Source organism: Zootoca vivipara, chromosome 5 (genome assembly GCF_963506605.1).
Source record: "Zootoca vivipara chromosome 5, rZooViv1.1, whole genome shotgun sequence".
Taxonomy (NCBI): domain Eukaryota; kingdom Metazoa; phylum Chordata; class Lepidosauria; order Squamata; family Lacertidae; genus Zootoca; species Zootoca vivipara.
In genome coordinates, this window is record NC_083280.1 from 50,407,027 (window position 1) to 50,431,787 (window position 24,761).

Here is a 24,761-nt window from a genome sequence, read left to right on the forward strand (position 1 = left end):
ATAAGACATCCCCTGAAAATAAGCCGTGGTGTGTTTTTTTGGAGGAAAAAATAATATAAGACGTGTCTTATTTTAGGAGAAACACGGTATATGTGTTCAAAAAATAAAGATCTCTACACAGATGAAATGTGCCAGAGAAATTGCAAGCCATAACCATTTCCCCAAATTTAGTTTTTGTGTCAAGAGATGTTTTGTATGGTGCAGCATTCCATCATGAAAGTGATACAGTCCTAGCCATAGGTTTACTAGGTAGGTCTGTTTCCCTGGCCTGTTGTGTTGGGACTACTAGGGAGATCCCCCCCCCCCAGTAACTAGGATGGTAAATAGGATGGACTGCTGCACACTATTGATAGTGGAGAAAGCTGGGCGTGTATATTGCCTACCTGAGTCAATCCATTTATAGAGAAATGGTTATCCTTGAATTCTTAGATAGAATGAAAATGACTCTTTTTTTTTACAGGAAAGGTAAAAGGAATGCAGTTATGAGGATTATTAATCCATCACTATCTGCATTTTATTGTTGATTCGTCTTTACAGTGCAGCTGTAATCGCAAAGCAAAAATAAAATGCTTTGATACTGCAAACAGCGCTGGCAGTGAGAATGTATATTCCCTAATAAGGATAAGCTGTTGCTCTGAAACTACTCCTTAGCTGGAATGTGGAGTTTAACTACTTAAAAGTGAAGGAATTACTTTATTATTTTTATTAGGGTAGCTGTTTCATAGTAAAAGTGCTTTAGGTAAATCCATAGAAGGATTGTAAAGTGTAACTGGGGATTCTACTAGCATAGTGAGAGACATGTTTTTAAGTACAATATTTTGGTTTCCTCTGAGATTTTTCAATAAGGCTCATCTGTTGTATTTTTAAAAAATCTGCAGTGTGTCCACTTTAGATTAAAAAATAACATTCCTTGCTCATGGGTCAGATGAAACTATTTTGTAATAAGCTTATTGTTTAAACTAAGGGAGACTATATAAAATACTTCTGTATTTTAGTTCTTGTTTTGTAGACATTGAGAAAAGCCAATTATTTCCTGGATTTTTGGACCATTAATGGCTGTTGTGATATAGTAAGGCCTTAGCCCTTGCCATATCCTGCATGTGATTATAAAAGCAGTGAGAATCTCAACATAACTCTGTTCAGAACTGTGGAATACAGTGAGTGTTTTATAAAATATCTGAGGAGGTACAGCTATATATGGTAATTGTTTTTCCCTCCTTCCTTTCTTTAATATAGCACAGATTAAATACAGTTTCTTTTTCTTTCTTTGCTCAGTGACAAAAGCCAACAAGTTTCAGTTTTCTGTTTTATTTTTTTTAATGTTGTTTGCGTCACTTCTTGTGATGGAATGCATATTTTGAGTCATGAAAGACTTCTTTTTGCTCCAAAATCTCTCAGGAAATATAGTAGGAAATGTACTCTTTCTAGGATCTCTTGCAAAAGTAATTTTCTTAGAGGGAGATCTGACCAATATTTTTTTTACGACATAGCCATTTTCTATGGAAAGAGACTACTTTGTATTTAAAATGCTTCCATAAAATCTAAAATACAATGATTGTTTATCTTGATATGCATATTTAACAATCTGCCTAGAAATCTGAACAATGATAATAATTATCTTAATACTTCCTAGGCCAGGTATATGTTACAATTTTCTGTACATCAGTGCTATATTGCAATAGATATTAATTTCTATAGAGCAACAAAAAACCAAAATTACAGGGAGGGGGCAGAATCTTTATAAGTGAAAAGAAATACCTCGTGATTTGTATTTGGAGAGCTGTAGGAAGACAGGAGGGCCTGGCGTGCTCTGGTCCATGGGGTCACGAAGAGTCAGACATGACTAAACAACAACAACAACAAGGTGTAAACAGTGGAAACATTTCTAAACTCTGATTTGTCCAATCTCTCTCCCCTGTCCCTCCATAGCTTCTTCCTGAAATGACTGCAGCCAACCAGCAAAATACAGTAGACCCTTGGGTTGCGTTACTCTCGAGTAACGTAAACTTCGGGTTGTGAAAGCAGCAAACCTGGAAGTATTTTTCTGGGTTTCGCCGCATGCGCAGAAGCGGCACCTCTCGATACGGAATTTTTGGTGTGCCCACAGAGCCCTGGAACAAATTAAATGCGTATCCAGAGGGTCCACTGTAGAGACAAAGGAATAACGGATTTGTCCAAGCTCTTCTGTTCCCTGATTTGTCCAATCTCCCCACTCCCTCCCTGCATGGTTTCTGGCCAAAAATGGCTGCCACCGACCAGCAAAGCACAAAATAATAAGAAAGTGTGCAGACTCTGGCTGTTTGGATATCTGAATCTGACATGCATATAATGAGGTTTGGATTAGTGAATTTTCGCATAGCAAGTGTTCAGAAAGCAGGACCTGCGTGTATGGTAATATATTGTTCACCAATAACAACCTACAAGAGTTTCAAGGACAGCCCATGTTGACTGCATGAAAGTATTTTTATTTTATTTTAAAGCAACTGGTAGAAGAATAGCATGTACTGCAATCCTACATTGTGCTATAAAATAATGAAATACTGGGCAGCTTTGTGTTGTATTGAGTGTAGTGCTTACAAAAAAAGGGCAACTTTGTTTTTTAAATCTCTGGAAAGATTGCAGATTGTGCAAAATAGGCACCTTTATTTTAGAAATATAGTTTATGCAGCCCTATAATTGCATTTATCAAGATCCTGTGGCATTTTGATTGGTAATTGGAACAGATGTTAGATCAAGCCTATAAACTGGCAAATTGGAAAGTTTGTCTTCCTCTCTTTTGTTTGTTTTTCCTCTAGAGCAGGGATTGTCAGCTGGCAGTCTGTGACTTAGATATAGCCCCTCAAGCAGTTTTTTAATGACATATTTGTGTCCAGTACAGTGTTATGAGTGCACGTGCTGCATACCTATCAGATTCCAACTGCCAACTTTTTTATAGACCTGACAGCTGTTTGGAATAATGTGGCATCCGTTTTCATAGAAAATTGACCATCCCTGCTGTACAGGGAAATCAAGTAGGTAAATATCTTCTGGCAGATAATATCGTTACCATAAATCTCATTCAAGATAAAATATAATTTGAGGTAACCTAGCTGTGTTAAAAATTTATAGCATTCAGTTGAGCCCAAGGATAGGAAACCTCTGGCCCATGGATCAGATTAGGCCCTGCGCAAGTTCCAGTTTGCCCTGTAAGACCACTTTTCCCAAACAATGCCTACCTGCCCCATTCCTGATGTCATCTGTGATGTCAGGTGTTGTAAAGGAAGCGGCATGGCTGGAAAGAAATGGTTGGGAGGAAGTGAGACTTGCTGTAAGGATCAGTTAGTTGATCCATGCTTAGAGGAAAGTCCACTTGGAGTGAGGTTCAGCTGTGCTACGAAGTACCTGGTCAGAAACTCCAAAGCACAACCGCTCTCTGCCCAAGCAGACTTGCTGACAAGCACTTACAGTAAGCCTTGCTTGCCAAGGAACAGCTGGGAGTGCACTTTTCAGGTTCCCAATTTTTCCTTAGCAGCCATGTCTCTTACCTACCCCGCAAAGCAGGGCTTGCTTTAAGCACAAATATTCTTTTGCATCTCCAGCTTGAATTCTAGCTGGCAATACAAAGGTTGTTCGTCTGCAAGCACAGCTTGCGCTATGCCCACAAAGGAAATACTTTCCTTTGCATTGCCAGTTTGAATCGAAACTGGCAATGCTACAGATCTTTCTCTGTTGGCATACCCCTGGTTTTGCCTGATTAGCTGAGAGTTGAAGAAGAGGAAAGCATATCTTAGTTAGCATTCCATATGTGATCAAAGAGTAAAACTATTTAATTGTTTTCTTTTATGTTTATAGAATTTTAAGCATGCTTACTTTACATAAAATATATCTACTGTACTTTTGCATGTGACACCGCAGCACTAACTGACCTTTTGAAGAGAAAGTTTGCATCAATAAAATTTCAAAGAAAAAAAAAGATAAACACTTACATCTCAATCTTTATGCATGTTTATTTGAAAATAAGCCATGCTGATTTTTAGTGGACTGTATTTTCAAGCCAGGGTGCATAGGATTGCAGCAGTTGATAACGTGTTTCAGTTATCAAGCCCAAATGTTAGTTCCTAAAAATGTCCACCAGAATGCACTCTGCTTTCAAACGAAGCATTATTATGAATAAATATGTTCATCACTTTTCAGGGAAAATCCTGTGTTGCTCAGAAAAGGAAGGATCCTGAACCCATAACTGTTCTTTATAAATGCTTAATGGATCTTTGTAAGATAGAAGTTCAAGATCTTAATAGAGGTGTTAAATAGAAGATTAGAATGTATCATACAACCTAAACAATGGGAAATGGCTTTAGAATCTATATGGTTTGTTGTTGTTTTTAGTTGAGATTGATCCAACAAAGATTAATATTTTGGGTATATTGAACTTCATTGTCCACTGCTGGAGGTGTAGTACTGAAAAGAAGAACTCTTTTTGCATTTAAAGACTTTGAAGTCATGCATAACGGAACTTAAGTTAGTACAAAGTACCTTTCTCTTTCCATATCCCGTCCCATTGGCTCATGCCATTGCTTTTACTGGCCAAGAAAGACTGTGGAGGTTTTGACCTAGGTTTCCAGAGGAAATTATAATGACTTTCTCTCCCTTCCTTTTCCTGTACTCACCCCACAGGGGAAAAGGAAATTGTGCTTCTAAGAAGAGTAGTTTTCTTCTTAGTTCTGCTATTGAATGACACATTTTACCAGGCTTTGACAGATGATGCAATTTCTGACTAGAACTTTCTATGTTTGTGCTTTTGAACCTATGTGACATAAACATTTAGGTTTCTGTAGTGAAGTATTGTCACATATCTTAGATGCCCATTCAGTCACTGCAGATGCCATCTTATCAGGAGGTCCATTCTGCACAATGCAGTGTCATGACACCTATTTTGAAATTCCTTCCCATTGAATATTAGACAGGCGCCATCCCAGTTGTCTTCTCAGTGCCTGCTGAAGACCTTCCTCCTTCAACAAGAGTTTAAGGAGCACTCATTTCCAGTTGGTTTCTGTATTGGAATTGTTTTTATATACTGTATTTTTATGTCTATAAGATGCCCCCATGTATAAGATGCCCCCTTTTTGGAAGGCAACAACCATTCGCCAGTCCACCCTCTGCACTATCCATGTATAAGACAGCCACTGATTTTTGACATTATTTTTTTTGGGGGGGAGCCTAGTCTTATACACGGGAAAATACGGTATTTGAATTGTTTTGTTGCTTGTGTGTTTGCAGCCCTGGGCTCCTTTGGGAGGACGGGTGAGGTATAAATCTAATAAATAATAATAACTGTGTGGGAAAGAGTTTGCAAATATTTCTGAGTTATGCCACACAGATTTACAAATTAATTTTTATTATATATTTTCCACATCTTCCACAATGTTAAATACCATTGTGTACTCATTTTTGTGGCAGTTTTCTTTATATCAACTTGCCACTGAAAAGCATGAGCCGCTTACGAACAAAACTTATACTTCTTTTCTGACCATTTCCCCTTCAATTCTTATATTTATTCCGTTTCCCCCTGTACATTCAATAATACTAACATATTATTATTTTATCTTACTGAATGGCTGAATGTTTGAAAAGTATCGGGCTGGGTTGTTGTTGTTTTTTAATGAAAAATGTGAGAAGAGCTTCCAACAAGGGCTCATCCAAAGTTAATCCTTTTTTATAGTTTCATCAACTCACGAAGATGATGTTCTGTGGATTGCCATGGCAGGAACACATCAAATCTGGGCACTCATGTTAGAATGTGGAAAACTACCAAAAGGAAGGTAAGCTAGAGTGTTAGACATGTTTAGAAACACCAGGCCAATAATTGGTGGGTGGAATGTGTAGACTCACTAGGTGTAGTGGTTAGAGTGTCAGAATAAGACCCGGGAGACCAGGGTTCAAATCCTCACTTGACCATGAAGATCAGTGGGTGACCTTGAACCAGTCACTACATCTCAGTCTAACAGCAGGATTGTAGGGATTAAATGAGGAGGAGGAGGAGGAGGAGGAGGAGGAGGAGGAGGAGGAGGAGAACCGTGAGCTCCTACAGAAGAAGGTGGGATATAAATGCAATAAATATTAGGCATCACATCTTGCTGTACTTTTCTGTATTTACGTTTCTCCATCTTTTACTTTATTATCCAAACAGTTCTGATTAATCAGCTCTTGGTTCATAAAGGCTCTTGCTTCCAGCGAAGCAAGTGTATTTGTTGGTCAGTATTTTTTTGCTTAATATAATTAGAAAAGCATAACCAGAGGGAAAAGGGGACAAGGCCTGCTTGTTTTCAGAATGAAGCGCTTGTAGCAGGAAAGAAAACTGATTACTTCAAAATGAGTAAAAAGCAAAAAGGAAGATTTTCCCCTTTATTCGAATTATCCAAGTTATTTACAGTAAGTGATAGTAGAGGGGGGGAAACAGGCTGCATGTTCAAATAACAACATAGGAACAATGGAAATGCCCATTTCTCCCCTTTAGTGACTTGAAAAAAGGAACCTGCCTTCGATTTGCTGGGAGTGGAAATGAAGAGAACCGAAATAATGCATATCCCCATAAAGCAGGCTTTGCCCAGCCTTCTGGTCTGACTGTTGCTGCTGAAGAACCTTGGAACTACCTTTTTGTAGCAGACAGTGAAAGCAGCACTCTGCGCACCATTTCTCTGAAAGATGGAGCTGTGAAACACCTTGTAGGAGGAGAAAGAGACCCAATGGTAAGTTCTTGCTGTTTGTTCCTGTTCCTACTCAAGTTTGATTTAACAAGATGCCCAATAGCAATGTGGTGTGTAAGCTTATTTTGTATGACTATTCATGTCTTATAAAAGTTATGATAGCAATTGTTAATACAAACTTGATCACTGTGGTAGTGCTCCTTCCCTGTCATTCTAAAATGTTGACTTCATATAGCTGGTTTAACTGCTAATGGTTTTATTGTGCTTTGAATTGATAGTTTGAAGATCCATCATGTTCAGCAAGAATCTTAGTTTATTTGCACTAAATAATAATAATTGAACCAATTTAATAATTGTGTAACTCTCTCTGTGTATATATATTCTATATATGCTTTTGAAAAAAGAATTTATTTGCCTTTGGTGATATTGATGGAGCTGGAATAAATGCAAAGCTACAGCATCCCTTAGGAGTAACCTGGGACAAGAAAAGAAATCTCCTTTATGTTGCAGATTCCTATAATCATAAGGTGAGCCTGCATGGTGCATTATTTAAAACTGCTTGAGTTTCATTTCGCCAACACTAATACAAAGTTACGTTTTAGGTATTCAGTAAAATTGTTAGTTGGAGTTAAGAAACAAATGATAATTCGTTTATGTATGTTATAAAAGTTGTTGGTTTTTTTGTCGACTTCTGCTTTTTTGTGGAAGACGCTTTTGATTATATGGAGAGGCAATAAAGGTGCTAAGTCTGTATTCCCATTTGCTTATATGGACCCCCGAAACAAGTCCAATGTCGGGACTCTCATTTGTGACACCTAAAAGCAATAAAGCTGTGGACAGTGGTAGTACTGAGAAAGTCCTGGACAATTGCACAGAAGACTGAAAAATTGCATTCCCTCTTCCCTAGGTTTGCCTGATGACGCAAACCCAAGCTCTTTCAGCTGTGTACTAGTCATGTCCATAAAGAGCTGCTGAGTCATTGTAAACATGGGTCACTTGTAGGTATTACTGATGTGGTGATCCAGATCTATGGTAATGATGGCTGCAGAGAGCCCTGTAAAGCATGTCAGAGATAGCTGGTGCAGTCATATGCACTTTGACAAAAAATGACACATCTTCAAGAAACATGAAAAGGGCTTGCATTTTGGCACTACTTTTCCTGCAGAAATTTTGGGAGTCACTTATAATATATATTTTTCATAAGCACTCAGGAAAGTGACTTTATGAGTACAGTACTTCAAATCCCTCATACTGCTAATAACACTTGAACATCTTAATTATTACTGGCCTATAATACCATAGCAAGCAAGAAGTTTGTTCAGTGGCCCAGTTTACACTTCATTGTAGATGTTAGTTGCTGGTATACCATGAACATGCCTTTCTTGGTTGTTTTGGTCCTCCCTGCTCATATTGAGAGAAAACAACAATGAAGCCTGAGTTAGCATTATGTCTGAATCAGGGATTGTTGTTCGTTTTGGTCCCAACAAGCCACAGTCAGTAAGTCGAGAATAGACCTTGTCTACAGATCATAGTATGTTGGGAGTGAAACAAACCACACTTCTTGATACTGGAAATACAAGCTCCCCCTCTGTGAAGGCAGGACACTTAGCAGGCAGCATTTTCTCTTATTGTGACACTGTTCTCTACTTTACTTTCTTCAGAATTTTATCATCAGTAGTATAGTAAAAATAAGTACACGATTCTGTTTTATTATTTACAAAGTTCCTTGTGTTTTGCTTTTCTCTAGATTAAATTTGTAGATCCCAAGATGAAGAATTGTGCTACATTGGCAGGTACAGGGGAAGCGAGCAGTGTCATCGGTTCCAGCTTCACTTCTTCAACTTTCAATGAACCCGGAGGCCTGTGTGTTGAAGACGGAGGTCGTTTGCTCTATGTTGCAGACACAAACAATCATCAAATTAAAGTGCTAGATTTAGAAACCAAAATTGTTTCACTGGTAAGCCACCTTTATAGAACTTTATCTGGGACTTTCAACTTTGGATAAGTTATTATAGTTGGGTCATCTTTCGTCAAATATCCTAATGCTACTGCCCAGATAGCATGAAGCATAGCAGTAAATGCATTCTCATCGTGTTATATAATGATCTGGCAAACAGAACAGCTTTTGTGTTAAGGATATCCTGTTAGGCTTAAAATAAATGTTCCATCTGTTTTAAGAGGTTGGAAAGGACACTAGTGCAGTTAGAGTAAGCAGAGATACAGAAACTTCAGCTTTCATAGCACTGTTCAACTTGGATATAGGAGACCTGATTCAAGTCTCATCTTAGTCTAAAGAGCAGCCTTAAACACCATGTACTCTCTCTGCTTCATGTCTGTGCCCTCCTCCCCCAGTAAAATGGAAATAATAGGTCCAGCTTGTGAAAACAAATGAGATGAAACACTTATAAAATGTGCAAAGTGCTTCAAACTATCAAATAAATAGGCCCTCTGAGCTTGGCACAGTAAGTTAACAGACTCCTGTAGCTGCAGCAGATCAGGTGCTTTCTTCTAAAAACCTAGGAATTACACCATTTCTCATGATATTGAACTCAGGAATTGCTCCTCCCCGTCCCCATTACTAACTAGGCCAATTTCTCACTGACATTCATGTTCAGCTCATAATGGTCTTGATCTAGTACAGTACTAGAACTTCACTTTCCCAATGAAGTCTGGGAAGTTAAGGATAAAGTCTTCACTATTGTCAGCTCTCCTTGCCACTTCAAAGAAAAAAAAAGAAAAGACTGAGTCTAGCAGAATTCCAAAGCAGCACACTTGTTCCTTCAGAGGAAGTACAACCCACCTGGAACCAGAGTCTGGACATCACAACAGATACCCAGAAACAGCAATATAAGACTTGTCCAAGGCAGAATTAGTCACTCATAGGGTGATAGTTAAGGCTTACTCAGAGTAGACTCATTAAAATTAATGAACATGCTATTTTGGTCTATTACTTTCAATGGGTCTACTCTGAATAAAACTTAATTGAATACCATCCTTAACTTTCACTTATTTCTCCATGGCCTTGCACATACCAGCCTTTGCATAGGACTGGGATATTAACACCATACAACAACTCTGGTCCTAAAAGATTACTGACAGGCATGAATTTGTCACATGGTTTCTAGGATGAGGATCCGATTTCCAACCCTTATTCTCTGGTAAAGTTGTCAGATTTTCATCATTGTTTAGGAATCATATGAAGAAGCATAAATGACAAACTTATTTCGAATTGCTTTGGTTTAAATAAATTAACCCAGTTTTTAACTTGGGAGATAAACAAATAACACTGTTAAGTATACTTCATATAAAGAAGTATAGCCAATATTACAGCCACCTTCAGGTTTTGACTCTGCCTTACTTACATATAAGTGTTTTTTCAAGTTGTGCCAATTATTTTTCTGATAATTTGGGTTTTGTTTTTATATACCTCTATATATTGTTGTACATTGTTATGATATATGAGTAGATTGTATTTTTTTTATAAAACTATTCAAAGGAATGTATTTATCATATAACACTCATCAGCTGCTGCTGATACTTCCTTAACAAATTCCTTAACAAATTCAAGTGAATTTTCTTGAACTAATGGAGCTAAGTATCTGTTTAGACTATACAGCATTTGCATCTAAACAAGTCAAAACTGCCAAGAGAAGTAATATTTATTTACTTTTTTGTTTGACCTGAAAGCTGACAAATACACTGGAAACGTATAAACTGTGCCAGATTCTGTAAAATCTCCTTTATAGTAATTTGTAACAAGCATCTTTTGTTTAAAACATTGTTCATGTCATCTTAAGATGAAGAAAAAACAGTATTTGAATGGGTGGCCAACTTTGTGGCCTCCAGATGTTGTTGGACTACAGCTCACATCCTCCTTTCCACTGATCCTGCTAGCCAGGGATGATGGGAATTTTAATCCAACAACATCTGGGAGCCCAAGACTGAGAAAGGCTGCAGTATAGTGTTGGGAATCCATCTCAATTTATGCATTCTCACTGCCTATCAGAAGTTTTCCCAGGCATTGTAATGGAGCGTGGAGCCTGTTCTTGGCCTTGGTTCTCTGAAATAAGGGATCAAGCCTGAGGAAGTTTGGCAGATTTCACAGTGGTTGTTATTATTATACAGTGGTGCCTCGCAAGATGAAATTAATTCATTCCGTGAGTCACTTCGTCTTGCGATAATTTCGTCTTGCGAAGCATGGTTTGCAACAAAAAAAAATGCCAAAAAAAATTGTATTGCGAAGCGCGGCCATAGAAAACTTTGTCTTGCGAGGTACCACTGTATTTTCTATACAGTAACAATATCAAACTGTTGGCTGTGACTTTTCCACGTCTTAGAATATGAAATTATACTTCAAAACAAATGAACTTTCCTTTCTGTTTCTTTGATAGCTACCTCTCCAGAATGCCAACACCGGAGACACTCAGGATGGTCCATCTGTGCAAAAGACTGATACGACAAAATTACCAAAGCTGCCTAAATCTGCTCCAAATCTTCAGCTACCTTCACTGACTGTGAGCCCTGGCCAGGAACTTCAGTTTGCACTGAAACTCAGCCTTCCTCCAAATACCAAACTGACTGAAGAAGCGCCCAGTTCATGGTTTCTCACATCAGAAGGTAAAGGGCCTCAGTTGCTATTTAGTGTAAATAGCTGCTGAGTTTTTTAATGCTCTTTTAGCCAAGCTATCACAGTACATTTATTTTAAATCACTATGTAGCTTTTCTGTGTAATAGTTTTATCGATTTAATGTAAAAAGATCCCATACGTATTAGTTAAAACCAGATTCTGGTCAGACCTACCGTATTTGCTTTCATTCAGAATGAAATTGCTGTCGTTTCATCATCAGAATTGTTATGGGCCATGAAGTTATCTTCTAATGTTTCAGATAAATTGCCAGTTTAGAACTGGATCCAATGGTGTGCTTCTGCTAGTGGAACGGTTTTCCTGCTCACAGCAAAAATGTTTTTGACAAAGCAGAAGAGCACTAGGTGAGGAAAGTGACCCTAAATCTGGAGGAGTTTCTAGATTTGCTTAAACTCTTGTGTAAGACTTTGTACAGGCTCATTATAAAGACTTATTCATGGACCACTAGGGTTTATACACCAGAGCCCATCTTTTCCATATTCACTGTTTCTTATACTGTAACAGAATCCCTTATATGTTCTCATTGCAAAAAAGTTTGCAAAAGAGCAGCACTGGTGCGTTCTCCCCTTCTGTTCTTGGTTCTTTGAATCCCAGCCCACATATTTTGTGCACTAAAATATTATTTTATGATTGAGCTTTCACAAAAGAAGAAAATACATCATTCAAATTAAGATAAAACTCTAACATAATGAGGGAATACCTTTTTTCTAGGCAGTGAATGGCTGCTTCACGAACAGGACACATATGGAGAAATTGAGGACATTTGTAAACAGCCTATAATTCCATTGCGAATACCCATGAACTGCCTCTCATCTGAAGTTGTACTGTCAATCAAAGCGTGCCTCTATTACTGTAGCAAGGACAGCAGTGCCTGCATGATGAAAGGAGTCTCATTCAACCAGACTTTCCATATAGCTAATGCAAGCCAAGGTAGAACATCTCTGATTGAGCTTATATATGCATTTTAACTAAGCCAAAGCAAACAAAAAAGCACTTATTTATCTTTTATTTACTACTGCCTACTTTTGATACAGGAAGAAATTGTTTGTTGATTTGCAGTTTTCCCCTTTCCCCACCTTTTCACTTCTGGTCTTCCAGCAGAGTATAACAAATTTAGCCATGTAGTTTGGTGCCAAGTTCACCTTGAAAGCTTGTGGAAAATAACTCTGATAAGTGTGATCAGATGAAGTAGAAATGCATTGTGCTGAATCATGCAAAGTGTAATAAAATTCTAGTCCTTTTTTTTCTTGCAGCATAAGCAATAAATGCAGAAGTGTCTTTGGGTCATTGTGTGAATAGTGGATATTCTTAACAAGGATCCCAATGCTGTAATATTGTATAAGAAATTTGCTGTTAAGTATGGTCAGATTGATTTGGGGCTAAACAAAAGCCAAAGTGTATTTTTCTCCCAGAATAAATGGTTGAAATGTGGATATATATTTTTCTCAATTAAAAACACTATATTTTCCCCATAGTATTTTGTATTGAAGGAACTGGTGTATTCTGAAATGATCCTAAAGTGAGCTAGGCTTATTTTTTTATGCAGATAAGCTCAGTTATATAAAACTAACTTATGCCTTATGTTTTCTGGATAACAATTTATGAGAGGTCCATGTTTGTTTTCTATTACCTATCTACTTAGCAGTGGAATTCTGTATTTTTTCACTAACTGCCATGTCTATTCACATATAATGGTGAAAACTTCATTATTTAATTATGTTAGGCTAAAGTTATTATTTCCTAATATTAAGATTTCTTGTTCAGATTTTTGGCAGTGCTGTGTTAAAACCAAATGGACATTAACCACACTTTGTATCTATGCCAGACTATGGACATGTTTCCTTAGCACCATAATGCTTTACAAAAGGCATTTCAGTTTTGATAGTATCACTTAGATTTACCAGTACAGTATATGTTACTTTGAAAGTCTTGGGGCATCATTATCATTGATTTTTTTTATAATACACAAGTTCTTCCAAGAGGCCGTTAAAATCATTGTTCACCAAAATTATTAGTTGCTGGAGTCTATGATGGATTTAACACAAAGCTCAGTGGAAGTAAATCAATAATCTTTGCATTTGGTTGCCACCAGCCTTGCATAAAGAAAGAAAAATGTTAAACTCGAGTAAACACAATTGTAAAAAGCTTTTCAAAATAAGCATCTTACATATGTTTGAAGAGACAGATTTGGATACACATATGCACATGATGTGCACCAAAGTGGTATATCCTCCTGTGCAAAAGTTAGGAAAAATCACATTTAATATACTTGGAGCAGCATGTTGATTTTAATGACCATTCTTCTGAACTAGTTCACAGCTTCACCAACACTCGGACGTTAAATGGCTAGAATACTAGTCTATGAGACTTTTCCTACTCTAAAACTATCTTAAGATGTTGCTGAAGAATTATCAAATGTTTGTGTTTGAAGGGGAAACCATATGGTGTGGTATGGCTTTTCTTCCTCTTCATGATCACTTGCCAGCATAGCTGAGAGTTAAAAGGTCACTCTAATACCAGTACCAAAAATAACAGTATTTCTTCCAGCACTGTCTAAAATTTGAATAGTTCAGCAGCCTTCCTGGCCTATCATTCACGCCAGGTTTTGGAACTCTTAAGTAAGTTCATGCATGTGACAAAAAAATAATAGATACAGAATTTTCTTTCCTTGTTGAAAGCTTTTTTTTATACAGAGAGAAAAATGCACTATTCCAGAGTGACAAGAAAAGGGCAAGTGATTAGTAACTCATTTTTAAAATAATGTAAATTGTTCCTGCCTTTTTACAATGATCTTTTTAATTCTTTGTTGGCTAAATTCCAGGAACCAGTTCACACATTTTCAATCACTAGGTTTAAAAAAGCTTTCTGTTTTTCAAAGAAAACGCCACTAAGTCAAACCGTTCTCTTTGCTCTGGAAACTAATGGGCTCTGTCCATTCCCAAAATATTGATTTAAGCAATGCTGTGTATCTGCAAAGAAGTTTTTGTTGGCTATCAGTAGAATTAGGATTATTGAAATGCAATATATGTGCACTGCAGTATTTAAAATCTAGATTTGAATTTTGTGTTTAATCTCTCAGTAGCTATTTTATTTACATCTATGTTTAGGACCTAACAAGCTGTTCTGGAGCTTTTTAAATGTCGCTGCTGTTTTATAAACTTTATCAAATGGAGAGGCTAATATAGGTTAACAGCCAGACGTCCTTGTATGTGATTGTGAGTACATGCTCATAGAATTCAAATCTTTTTATTCAAACCTTTTTTTAAAAAAGTTAGTAGAATCTAAAAATAACTTTCTTCTGGACTCAATGTTAGTTTGCCTCTCTTTTATGAGTAAAGGTGAATTTATTGCTTTTGTGTAAAAGCCATTAAGGGTAGGTGATAATTTGCCACAGCAGTTGCTTTCTACAAAAAGGCTAAATGTTGCATTATCTTCTTAAGTTTACTTATATTTATTTTACTGCATTTGATTGGAGACTTCCGTTAGAGTATGGAAAATAATTTTAGATTAGTGGTATAGAATGGATTCAGAGTATAATTTAGTAGTTATTAATATTAATTTAATACATTTATATATAGCCTTGCTTCCATCATAGAACTCAAGATGGGATACATGTGGTTTCCAGGTAGTTTACACAAGCATTCCGGACTTGTTCAGTTGCAGCAAGGTGGCTGTATCGTTAACACTTTGAAAAACCAGTTTAATTAGGCCACTTTAAGTAGTAACTCAAGTGATTCCTTCTGGATTTGATTACAACTCAAATCATTTCCGACCTTCATCACTGTTGGCTGGGGCTGATGGGAGTTGGAAGTCCAACAACAGCTGGAAGGCACTACATTGGCTATTCCTAAACCAGACACCAGGGTACTATGCTATACATGTCTTTTCAGCTCAACAGAGATACTCCGAGGTAAGTAAATATAGGATTTCAGCTTTCATACTATTCCCCCACATTGCAAAACCAGCTATATTTTTCAACCACTTTCTTTTCTAATCAAGTAGCTTTCAACACTGACCTTGCAGTTGTTGTGGTTTAAACATTTTCAAAGGCTGGCAGGCACTTGTCAAATGTTAGAAAATTAAGGACTCCAGCTTGGAATGTTTGTGTAAGTGTAGTTTATTTATTATTTCATTTACTTCTTTGATGGCATACCAATTTTAAACATGTCGGAATGATTGTCCAGTGAAAAGCCCTAGAGCAAAAGGGGGGTTCAAATTGTATCTACCCACTACACTGATAGTTATGAGGAAAGAAGTAAAAAGAAATGGCAGTACACTTGTACAAATATTCTGTCAACTTCAGAACATTACACTGAAACAAAATCAATAAAATGTGTGTTGCTGACCTGTTATCCCCACCCTCCTATTTTAGCTTCTCATTGACATAAAATTGAATAAACAGGTTCATGTTGGCCTGGTTCAGACATCATGGCATACCATAGCTTAATGTGATGAGAATGAACCACAGTGAGCCTCAAAATCACATATCTCCCTCCTCTTCTACAGTGGCCACGAGCAGGAATTGAGAAGCTTTTGCTTCTGGCTTAGATTAACCGCAACTTGTTTTGATATCCAAACCTGATAAAGTGTTGTCAATGCTAATAACCTAACTTAAAACCATAGTTTATGAAGCTCGCTGGCTTAAGCAAACAATAGTTTACATTGAGCAAATTTATGGTTTGGACAACCTGCTACACTATCTGATTGAAATTGGAAACAAAAGCTTTTGATCTCAGGATCATGCTGGAGATTATGGGGAGCACATGAACCTGAGGCTCACTGCAGTTTGTTCACCTTATGCTAAACTTAACCAGTAAGCAGCTATGCAGGTGCTTAAAAAATGCCACTGATCCATTATGCTGTTTTGCACTTGTGGGACATCCTATTTGTGTGTGTTTTCTGTTTATCTCTCTATAATTTGCATTTGTTAACAGAGTTGACTAGAAGTATAGTTTGAAGGTCTAGTCCAGTTTTATGTGGGTTTGTTTTATTAAAAGACATTTAAACTCTTTCAAGGCACCTGGACTTTGTCGGATAAATGACATAAAATGAAAATATCCTTTTGATGCTACAGTAGAGGAAGTAAACTGGATAGCTTACCTTTAACTTACTTAAACTAGAGTCAGCTGAATCAAAATAAACTGGCTGAGGTCCTTAATTAAGATAGGTCTGGAACTGATTTTGTTTTTGTGTTTTGCTAGCATATGCATTACTGTATCAGAAAATCTCAAATTGAAAGTCATATTCCAGAAGGCAGAAAATTATGTAAGATGAAGGGGGGAAATATGATCTAACCTCACAGTGAACATCTTGAACTGTGTTTTACAGTAGTTGATTTGTTTGTCGTGCTCCTGCTTTTTCATGATTATTCTGATGCAGAAGAAGATATTCTTATAGTGACTTAAGCGCAAGCATTATGTATGTTCGAGCTAATGCAGTTTAATTCTGTATGTGATATATTGCAATTAAAGGGCTTTTAACACCCCATCACATTTTCAGCTTTTCACATTTTGTACTTTATATGCAGTTTTTGTTTCCTTTTATATTCCTTCACTTTATCTTGTTTAAATATTTTCAATAAAATATGAATATTAACCTTTTTCTTTTTTAAGCTTTGATACTAAGAACTTTGGGATCCATGGGGCACAGATACCTTATGTATAGTGATTTTATTTTAAATTTAGATTTTTATTTTTAGATTTAAATTATATTCAGATTTAAAAGCTTCCCACTGTTGCTGGTACTTTAGTGAGTTGTGAACGTTAACAGGTCCTGTTGGTTTCAGTTGTAGGAGTTCCATTTTCTGCTACCTGAAACAAACCAAGCTTCCTACAGCAAGTGCTGCTAGGGTATAGAGAACCTACTTTCCCCATATTTCTAGATTTTAATTTGCCTCACTTCAATATGCTTTATCACTTCCTCTTCCTGTTACTTGAATACATCTGATAAAGTTTCTCAAATGAGTGCAAGATTCTTTTGGCTTCTGTCAGAGTCAGATTTGAATTGTACTGAGGGAGATGCACACAGAGCAACAGATCATCTTTCGCTAACGTGGAACACTCCAGTTGAAATTCCTCATTGCAGAGTACGACTAGATGACCCTTGGGGTACCTTCCAACACTACAACTTTATGATTCTATGGTTCAGAGTTAATCCCAGAATATATTTAAGTGAACTGTTGAATGTGCCTTTGAAAATGTAATCTTTGCAATAAGGTTGTGAGCTTTTAAATTTATATAAAAGGAAAAGAAAGTAATATGTTTGAAATCTGTGGTAATTTTACAAAGATAGCTAATAACAGAAAAGCTATATTAAACTATATAATAAAACCAAGAGCTAAAACTGTTTGAGTGTTTTATTATTATTCCAAATCTTTTGTCCTGTTGTTATATTTCTCTTTTGTACATAAATAAAAAGAGCATTAAAAAATAAGTAACAAACATTTGAAAAATGTATTAAATTGGCCCAATCCAGAGCAATATGTACATGGCAGTGGATTTTCCAGTTGCAGGCATTCACACGTCTCCTCAGCAACAATTAGACCCCCTGTCTGAGGTACAGGGAACCTTGGCTCAGTTTGCTAAGTCCAGGCATTTTCAAAGTCTGTTTCGGGGGGTCTAATCCAGCCCCTGTGGCAGTTTAATTCCTGGGGTAAAATCCTTTAAAAAAATCACAAAAAGCTCAACAACCTCAATCCTTTAAAAAAGCTCAACAACTTTGGTCGGCCCTCACGGCCCTTCATCAAATCTTGCCCTCTTTGAAAAAAGTTTGGATACCACTGAAAGTCCCAAAGCACTTATCAGTACTGCAAAAGTGTATTGAGTGCATTTGACTGGTGCTGTGTTTGCATATAATAGTTTGGTAATGTGAACTGTTTACTTTCTCAGCCCACCACAAGGGCTGCACCCATGGCACCCATTTTCACAAAGATAGTTTCTGATCCATGCAGCCTATTAATGTATGAGCATCCTGACTTGAAAATGTATAAATCAAGGAGAAATGGAAAAGTTGTGTAAATAACTTTTTAAAAAAATAAATGAAAGTGGGGGGGGGATTCTCAGAAGCACAACTTGTATGTAGTTGGGGGGGTTGGTTGGTTAATCATTCTAAAATGTATTATTAAATTTCTATACATCCGAATATCACGGGGCAGCTTACACATGCAACAGCAACAATAACATGGTGTGTGGACCGTAGGGGTTTCCAAAAGATGGGAAGAGGAGCTCCCTTCTGTCCTCTTCACCTACAGCTGCTTTCCTGTCTCATGGCAGGGCTTGCATCTTTATAATAATGAAATCTTTATGGGCAGGCACCAAGGTGAGTGGTCCTTCCTTAGGATGCCCACAGCTGCGTTCCATTCAGGTGCACTTCACACCCAGTTCCAGGTACACAAAGTTTCTTGGTGGTTCTTGCCACTGTCCATCTGTTCTTGGTTGGCACAATATTGCTCATTTTCCATCGATGCTTGGGTTCACTCTTCTGCTCAAATATACTAGAATTCACATTTCATTTTATTTTTTCATTCAGGGAATAATACCCTGTAAACATACATATGTATAACTTCTAGGTGCATCTTATCAAACCTAGTGGAAGCGGCCTGCTATCAACAATACTCCATATATGTTCAACTTAGTGCAATTCCTATGCATATTTTTCTCAGAAGTAAGGCTGATTGAGTTCAGTGAGGTTTACGGCTAGATACAGAATTACAGCCTTATATGCAAGAGAAGCCTAGAAAGTTGTCCAGTGGATGGCGTGGGTCTATTTATTTTTAGTTGTACGCTAAGAATCCCTTAATCAAATCTCGGCACATCCCCTAGGATATCCTTAGGCAAACCAGCCTCTCTCAGTCTTAGCCCATATGGGGTGCCTCTTACTCTCCTACTTGGATTGTTAACAGGATATCTGTGGGGCACTTTAAATGTGTAAAATAATTGAGCATTTGTAAATGCTTGCATTAATCAGGCAGCTTGGAGTCTCTCATGTTTCTACAGCCCACCAGTAATACATTTACTCATTATTTTCTAAAACTAGTACAGATAATCGTAAAAATCTACAGCAAATTAGATAACACCGAAAAAGCCAGAGAAAGGTAGACTCAGCTGTGTTAACTATACTACAAAGGTAAACGTGAAGGGCACTCATTATAATAGTGATGAGGTGAATGCATTTTATTTTTAAAAAAATTGAATTGATTTTTAACTCCACTGTACTGACCCATCCGTCATCTTATCTGAATGTCCATTTTCTATCAAGGACAGCTTTCCATTATGAAATGAGTGCTTATCAATATCCTTGCTCCTTTTAAATCCTCTTGTTGCACTTCTGAGGAAGATTTAGCAGAACGAGAACAGCAGAATATTGTCTGTAAGGCAGATTTCGAGCACAATTCAAAATGGCATGAGTGGACTGAAATCGGGCAGGGCATTGCAATACTTGGGATTCTGTGTTTCATGTAAGATGCAGCGATCTTAAAGTCAAGGATTATCAGTATTTAAAACATTTATAAAACTTGTGGTTAGTCAGCAATCTGCCAAGGAACTTGTTTTACATGCAAATCACAAACTGCGATGCAAGAGAAAAATTGATTATCTGCCCAGGAAATGTAATATCCAGCAGTCTCTAGATTCCTCTGTCATTACCAAACAGAAACTCTTCATGATATATACACTCCCAAGACTAATTGCAATACTATTTTGTGCTGCTTAATTTAGATCTGTCCTCATATCCCCATATATGAAAAAAATGTACCACAGTATTTGAAAACATTTCACAAATGCCAGAGAGGCATGCTACAATAAACACTTAGCTTTTGAAGTCCCTTTTTTGGGGGGTGGGGGGGCAAGGCATTACTGTGGAAGGCATTAAATTAGGTAAAACTGGGGTTTTTTTTCCTAAACCTCTAACCTATTAAAATTCCGCAGCTTCTTCATGGTTCCTGCCTGAGCAAAGCTAACTCCTATCCAACAAAATACCAGAAAGATTTTCTGAATATTTTTTAAAGCACATGCCGTTTTCAGTCACTGTTCAGGTTTGATGTTTATAGGGAAGAGGGTCTTTCCTCTTATCTTTGCAGGTAAATACTGGGCCAGGAGATTAGGAGATCCTTATGTTTATCGCAGCTCCTTGGCCATCTAAAATTTAGGCAAACAAATTAAGGGGATTAAGAGTCCCAAATGAGAGGAGAAATTGGCCATTTCTGTCTCCCTGTTGAGTGTTCAGAAGTAAACAAGTTGATGCATCCTTAAGGGGTGGGATTAAGTCATCAGTTTAGGAATTTCATATGCAATACAGAGTTCAATTGAAAGAGTATCCTTTCATGTTTTGGCCCCTCAACCATCTAGCGATGCTTCTATCTACAGTTAGATTTTTTTAAATATAGATTTTTAAAAATCAAGATTGTTGAGGAATGAACTACTAGCAATATTTAGTTTGAAATGCTAAAGAGCTGCCTAGGGGCTGAGTGTACACATAAAGAATTCATGCAAGGTCTGATTCACTATCATTGTGGGCCATTTGGTGATAAGGTAGTGCAGCTCATTCATGGAGAGCTACCTAAAACCGTTAGGTGCCACCTTTTACTTTTCAGAGGCATGAAACTTAAAATATGTGCCATTTTACAAGAAGTATAAAGTAGCAAATATACAGCACTCGATAACAAAAAAATTAAACAATGGAAGAGCATCACTCAACATTTAGAGATGGGGATAAAACAATTACAATTAGGAAAAAGAAGAAAAGCTTACAGTATTCATCAAACACAAAACCTATAAAGTAAACCAAACGGACTAGTAAAGAAAAAGAAATATAATCAGCTCTTTATGAAATTCAAAACCATACTGTATGTTTGGGAGAACAAGGTTCTTTTGACAGTACTCAGGACAGAATCCAATTTACTACAAAATTATTTCATTTTTATCCTGCTTCTTTTGACCTCAGCAAATCTGTCAACTAGAATATTTTTCGGGGGGGGGGGGGAATGAAAGGCAGAGAAGACGGGAGCCAGAGACAGACAATAACCCATTAGGGAGAAACAAGATCTTCACAGTCTCAATTCTTAATTTGTTACATCCCTGAAAATTAAGCAATGACCATGTCTATACAAGAAGAAATAAACCTGTGATACAATAGGAAAGCCTTTAAATAGCTTTCTGTGCTTGCTCCCCCCCCTCTTGACTCATTCAGAATTGTGCTCTGAAATAACCTTAGCCTACCAAAAATGTTGTGTCTCTGGCACCCAATGGCATTCTGTATTCCAGAGAAAACACTAAAATAATAACCTTCTTATCCCAGAATTCCCTCAGGATGATAGGCACCCCATGCTGGGATGGAAACTCGAGTATTGTCTGAACGGCATAATTTGGTTTACAGATGGATGGGTGCTTGGTACAGCAAGGGATAACTTCTCATTGACCTGAAACAGTCACACAGCGAGAGTTTTACTCTTCGAGGAATAAGATCTTTGAATGCTGTTATTTGGCAAAAATGCCACCCTGTAAATAATTGTGATTATTCCTCCACAGTGATAATGCCCTCAGCAGGAATAAAGCCATTACTGTAATTACACAGGATTGGCACGAACCATAGTGAAAGCAGAGGTAATAGCACAGGTGCATCAAATCCTTCTGTGTCCTACAGCTTGGAGTTTATAAATTGCTAGCTATTTCTGGCATTCAAATATTCCAGTTGCTATTACTATGCACATTTTCCATATACATAATTTAGAAGTCTTTAGTCGCAGCAAGGTAAAGGTAGAATTAAAAGTAATTACACATCAAAACAGTCCAAGGACATTATCAAACAACATCTACTACAGGCATCCCCAAACTGCGGCCCTCCAGATGTTTTGGCCTACAACTCCCATGATCCCTAGCTAACAGGACCAGTGGTCAGGGATGATGGGGATTGTAGTCCAAAACATCTGGAGGGCTGAGGTTTGGGGATGCCTGATCTACTATAATAAGTTACAGTATTAGAAATTAAAGAAGCCATCAAAATACAATTCATAGAATCATAGAGTTGGAAGGGACCCTGAGGATCATCTCATCCAACCCCCTCCAGTGCAGGAATATGCACCTGTCCTTTATAGGTATTGAACCTGAAACCTTGGCATTATCGGCACCACGCTCTAAACAACTGATCTGTAATTAAAAATCAGTAAGTTGTAGACCCCCTGAATGAAGTTTGCAGACAAGTGGTGGCTCACAGGCCACTGTTTTGGAACCAAAAGGCTCTGTGCAGTGCAACTGAACTGGTCGTGCCCCCGTAAATCTGCCTCTGGCCACCAGTTCTTCTCCCAGTCTTGCTCCAGCCTAATTCTGTGCCTAACTGCAATTCTGTTACAGCCAGCACTCCACTCTGAAGTGTGACATAAAAAGGGGACAAAAGCCCTAGCGTAATGCTGCAGAAATGACTTAAATTTGTGGGTCTAAGTTCTTCAACATTTAGAAATGAAGAAAGTATATATATTGGCAGGGGTGGGGAACCCTTGGCATCCCGATGGCCCTATTCTCTTGTGGGTATCCTGTGCTGCTTTGAACAACTTGGCAGGGTAACGGCCCTACAAAGCAATTAGGGGCTTTGTGGGAAGTAGTGAAGTGTCACTTCTGGACATAACCTGAGCATACAGCACGTAACGCAGCACTCAGCCGATGTGTCTGAGCTCTTAACTGGTACTTTCAAGGTACTAAGCCAATAGTAGTAATAATAAATGTCAATAATAAGGAGCTACTTTGTACAAAAAGACAAGTAGTTTCTATTTAAAGCTATTGCTTTAGAAAAGTCTTGGCTACAGACCACCACTTCTCCAAAAAGAGGGGAGAACTCATTCTAAGCAGTCAAATTTGTTGACAGATATATGATTATATTTAAATAGCCCTGTCCAAAAAATATCTGTCACCTACAGTATGGTAAAAAATATTCAGGATTTACCCTTCACATGTGCTCTGTTCTATGCCCCCCTGCTCCTGTTGTATAAAGGCAAGCTAACAGCACCATCCTATACGTATCTACTGAGTAGTGAGCCTCATTCTGCTCGGTTGGATTTACCTCTGAGGAGATAAATGTATAGGGTTGTGCTGTAATTTTCTTCCCTGGTGGAAAAATGGGAGAGAGAGGTTGTAGAAATTGGCTTGTGTACTAGTTGGCTATTTAAGCTTTAGGGCTGAGGTAAATAATCGTTACAGAATGGCAGTGGTTTATGCCTACAGGTGTCCCCCACCAGCTATTTTCAAAGCTGTGGTGAGCTGTAGGCCTGCCCTCTAGCACTGTGGCAGTATGGATGGTAGTTTTCATTAGCCTTATTCTTTTACACAGGGGTTGGCTTAAAACTGCCTCAGGCACATTCAGTCCAGAACAAGGCTAGCAACATAAGCAATTGCAAATGTAAACATTTGTCCTTTATTCCCCCTTTGAGTCAGGTGCTGGGTTAATCCCAGGCACCTGGTCTCCTACAAATTGATAGTTGGGATTCCTAGACATTGCAATATCCCCACCTCCCCTCTCACGCTGAGCAGCTCTTGGCGCTGGGGCAAGCCGTTCGTGTTTGTTTTCAAATTTGGGAGGCTGCTTGGCCAGTGGCCAGGATTGCAATTTCTAGAATTGGACATCTCATATAAATCAATTAATGTACAGAGCTCACTACCTAGTCCTTTGCAGCAAGGAAGAACACCATACATAAACATACATAGACTTGGTCTCTGGAAGTAAACAGTTGGAAGAAAGTGTATGAAAAGAGGGATGTGGAAACCACTGGCCCCTGGCTCCTCCTCCTCACCCTGTCTGCTCCTCCTCAAGCCCAGCTTCCCCTCACCCCACCCCATATGCCTTTCCCAGCTGAAGGTAAATATCAAGATTTAAGGGGAAATATTACTAATTTAGAACTAAGCATTGGATAAATGTAAACATCACACCAAAAAGGATTCTAGTTCTCTTTGCCCTCCCCAGAATATTCATTATGAAACTATAGACCAAATTGTCTGAATCAGCATACTGTACTGTAAAATTGGTATGCAAATGTGTCCAGCCATGTTGCTATTTTCTGTAAAAACAAAACAAAATAAACTCAGATGTTCACCTTGGCATGCCATTGAGAGGGAACAGCTGGCTGCTAAGAAACAAGAAGACAACAGATAAGCTATGTCAGAAAATGTAGTGTTTTACAGAAAACAGCCATAGGCTGGTTGGTTGTGTAGGATGCCTCTAAAGATTCTCTCTGTCTGTCAGTCTCTAAGATCACATGCAAACACTAAAGGACCAGGGAGGCAACCAGAAAGCACAGCTTATTGAAGTAGCTAAATGAGAAAGATCAGAATAAAATGCTTTGTGGAAAACAAATACCAAAAAAACTGATTGCAGAAGGGAAAGAATGAGAGCTGCTGGTACATTATAGAACCCAAAAGTCCATAATATACACTAAACCAGAATACTTGAAC

General features: G+C 37.8%; 1 protein-coding gene across 1 annotated transcript in view; it reads left to right on the plus strand.

Annotated features, from left to right (window-relative positions):
• Positions 1 to 12,510, plus strand: part of NHLRC2 (NHL repeat containing 2) — a 28,540-nt gene extending 16,030 nt beyond the window's left edge. Inside the window, exons 6-11 of the mRNA XM_035133213.2 lie at positions 5,699 to 5,798; positions 6,494 to 6,725; positions 7,088 to 7,210; positions 8,431 to 8,640; positions 11,075 to 11,300; positions 12,040 to 12,510. Of these exons, the coding sequence (XP_034989104.2) occupies positions 5,699 to 5,798; positions 6,494 to 6,725; positions 7,088 to 7,210; positions 8,431 to 8,640; positions 11,075 to 11,300; positions 12,040 to 12,296 (1,148 nt within the window). The 3' untranslated portion in view covers positions 12,297 to 12,510. The remainder of the gene's footprint in view (positions 1 to 5,698; positions 5,799 to 6,493; positions 6,726 to 7,087; positions 7,211 to 8,430; positions 8,641 to 11,074; positions 11,301 to 12,039) is intronic.
• Positions 12,511 to 24,761: the final 12,251 nt, after the last annotated feature.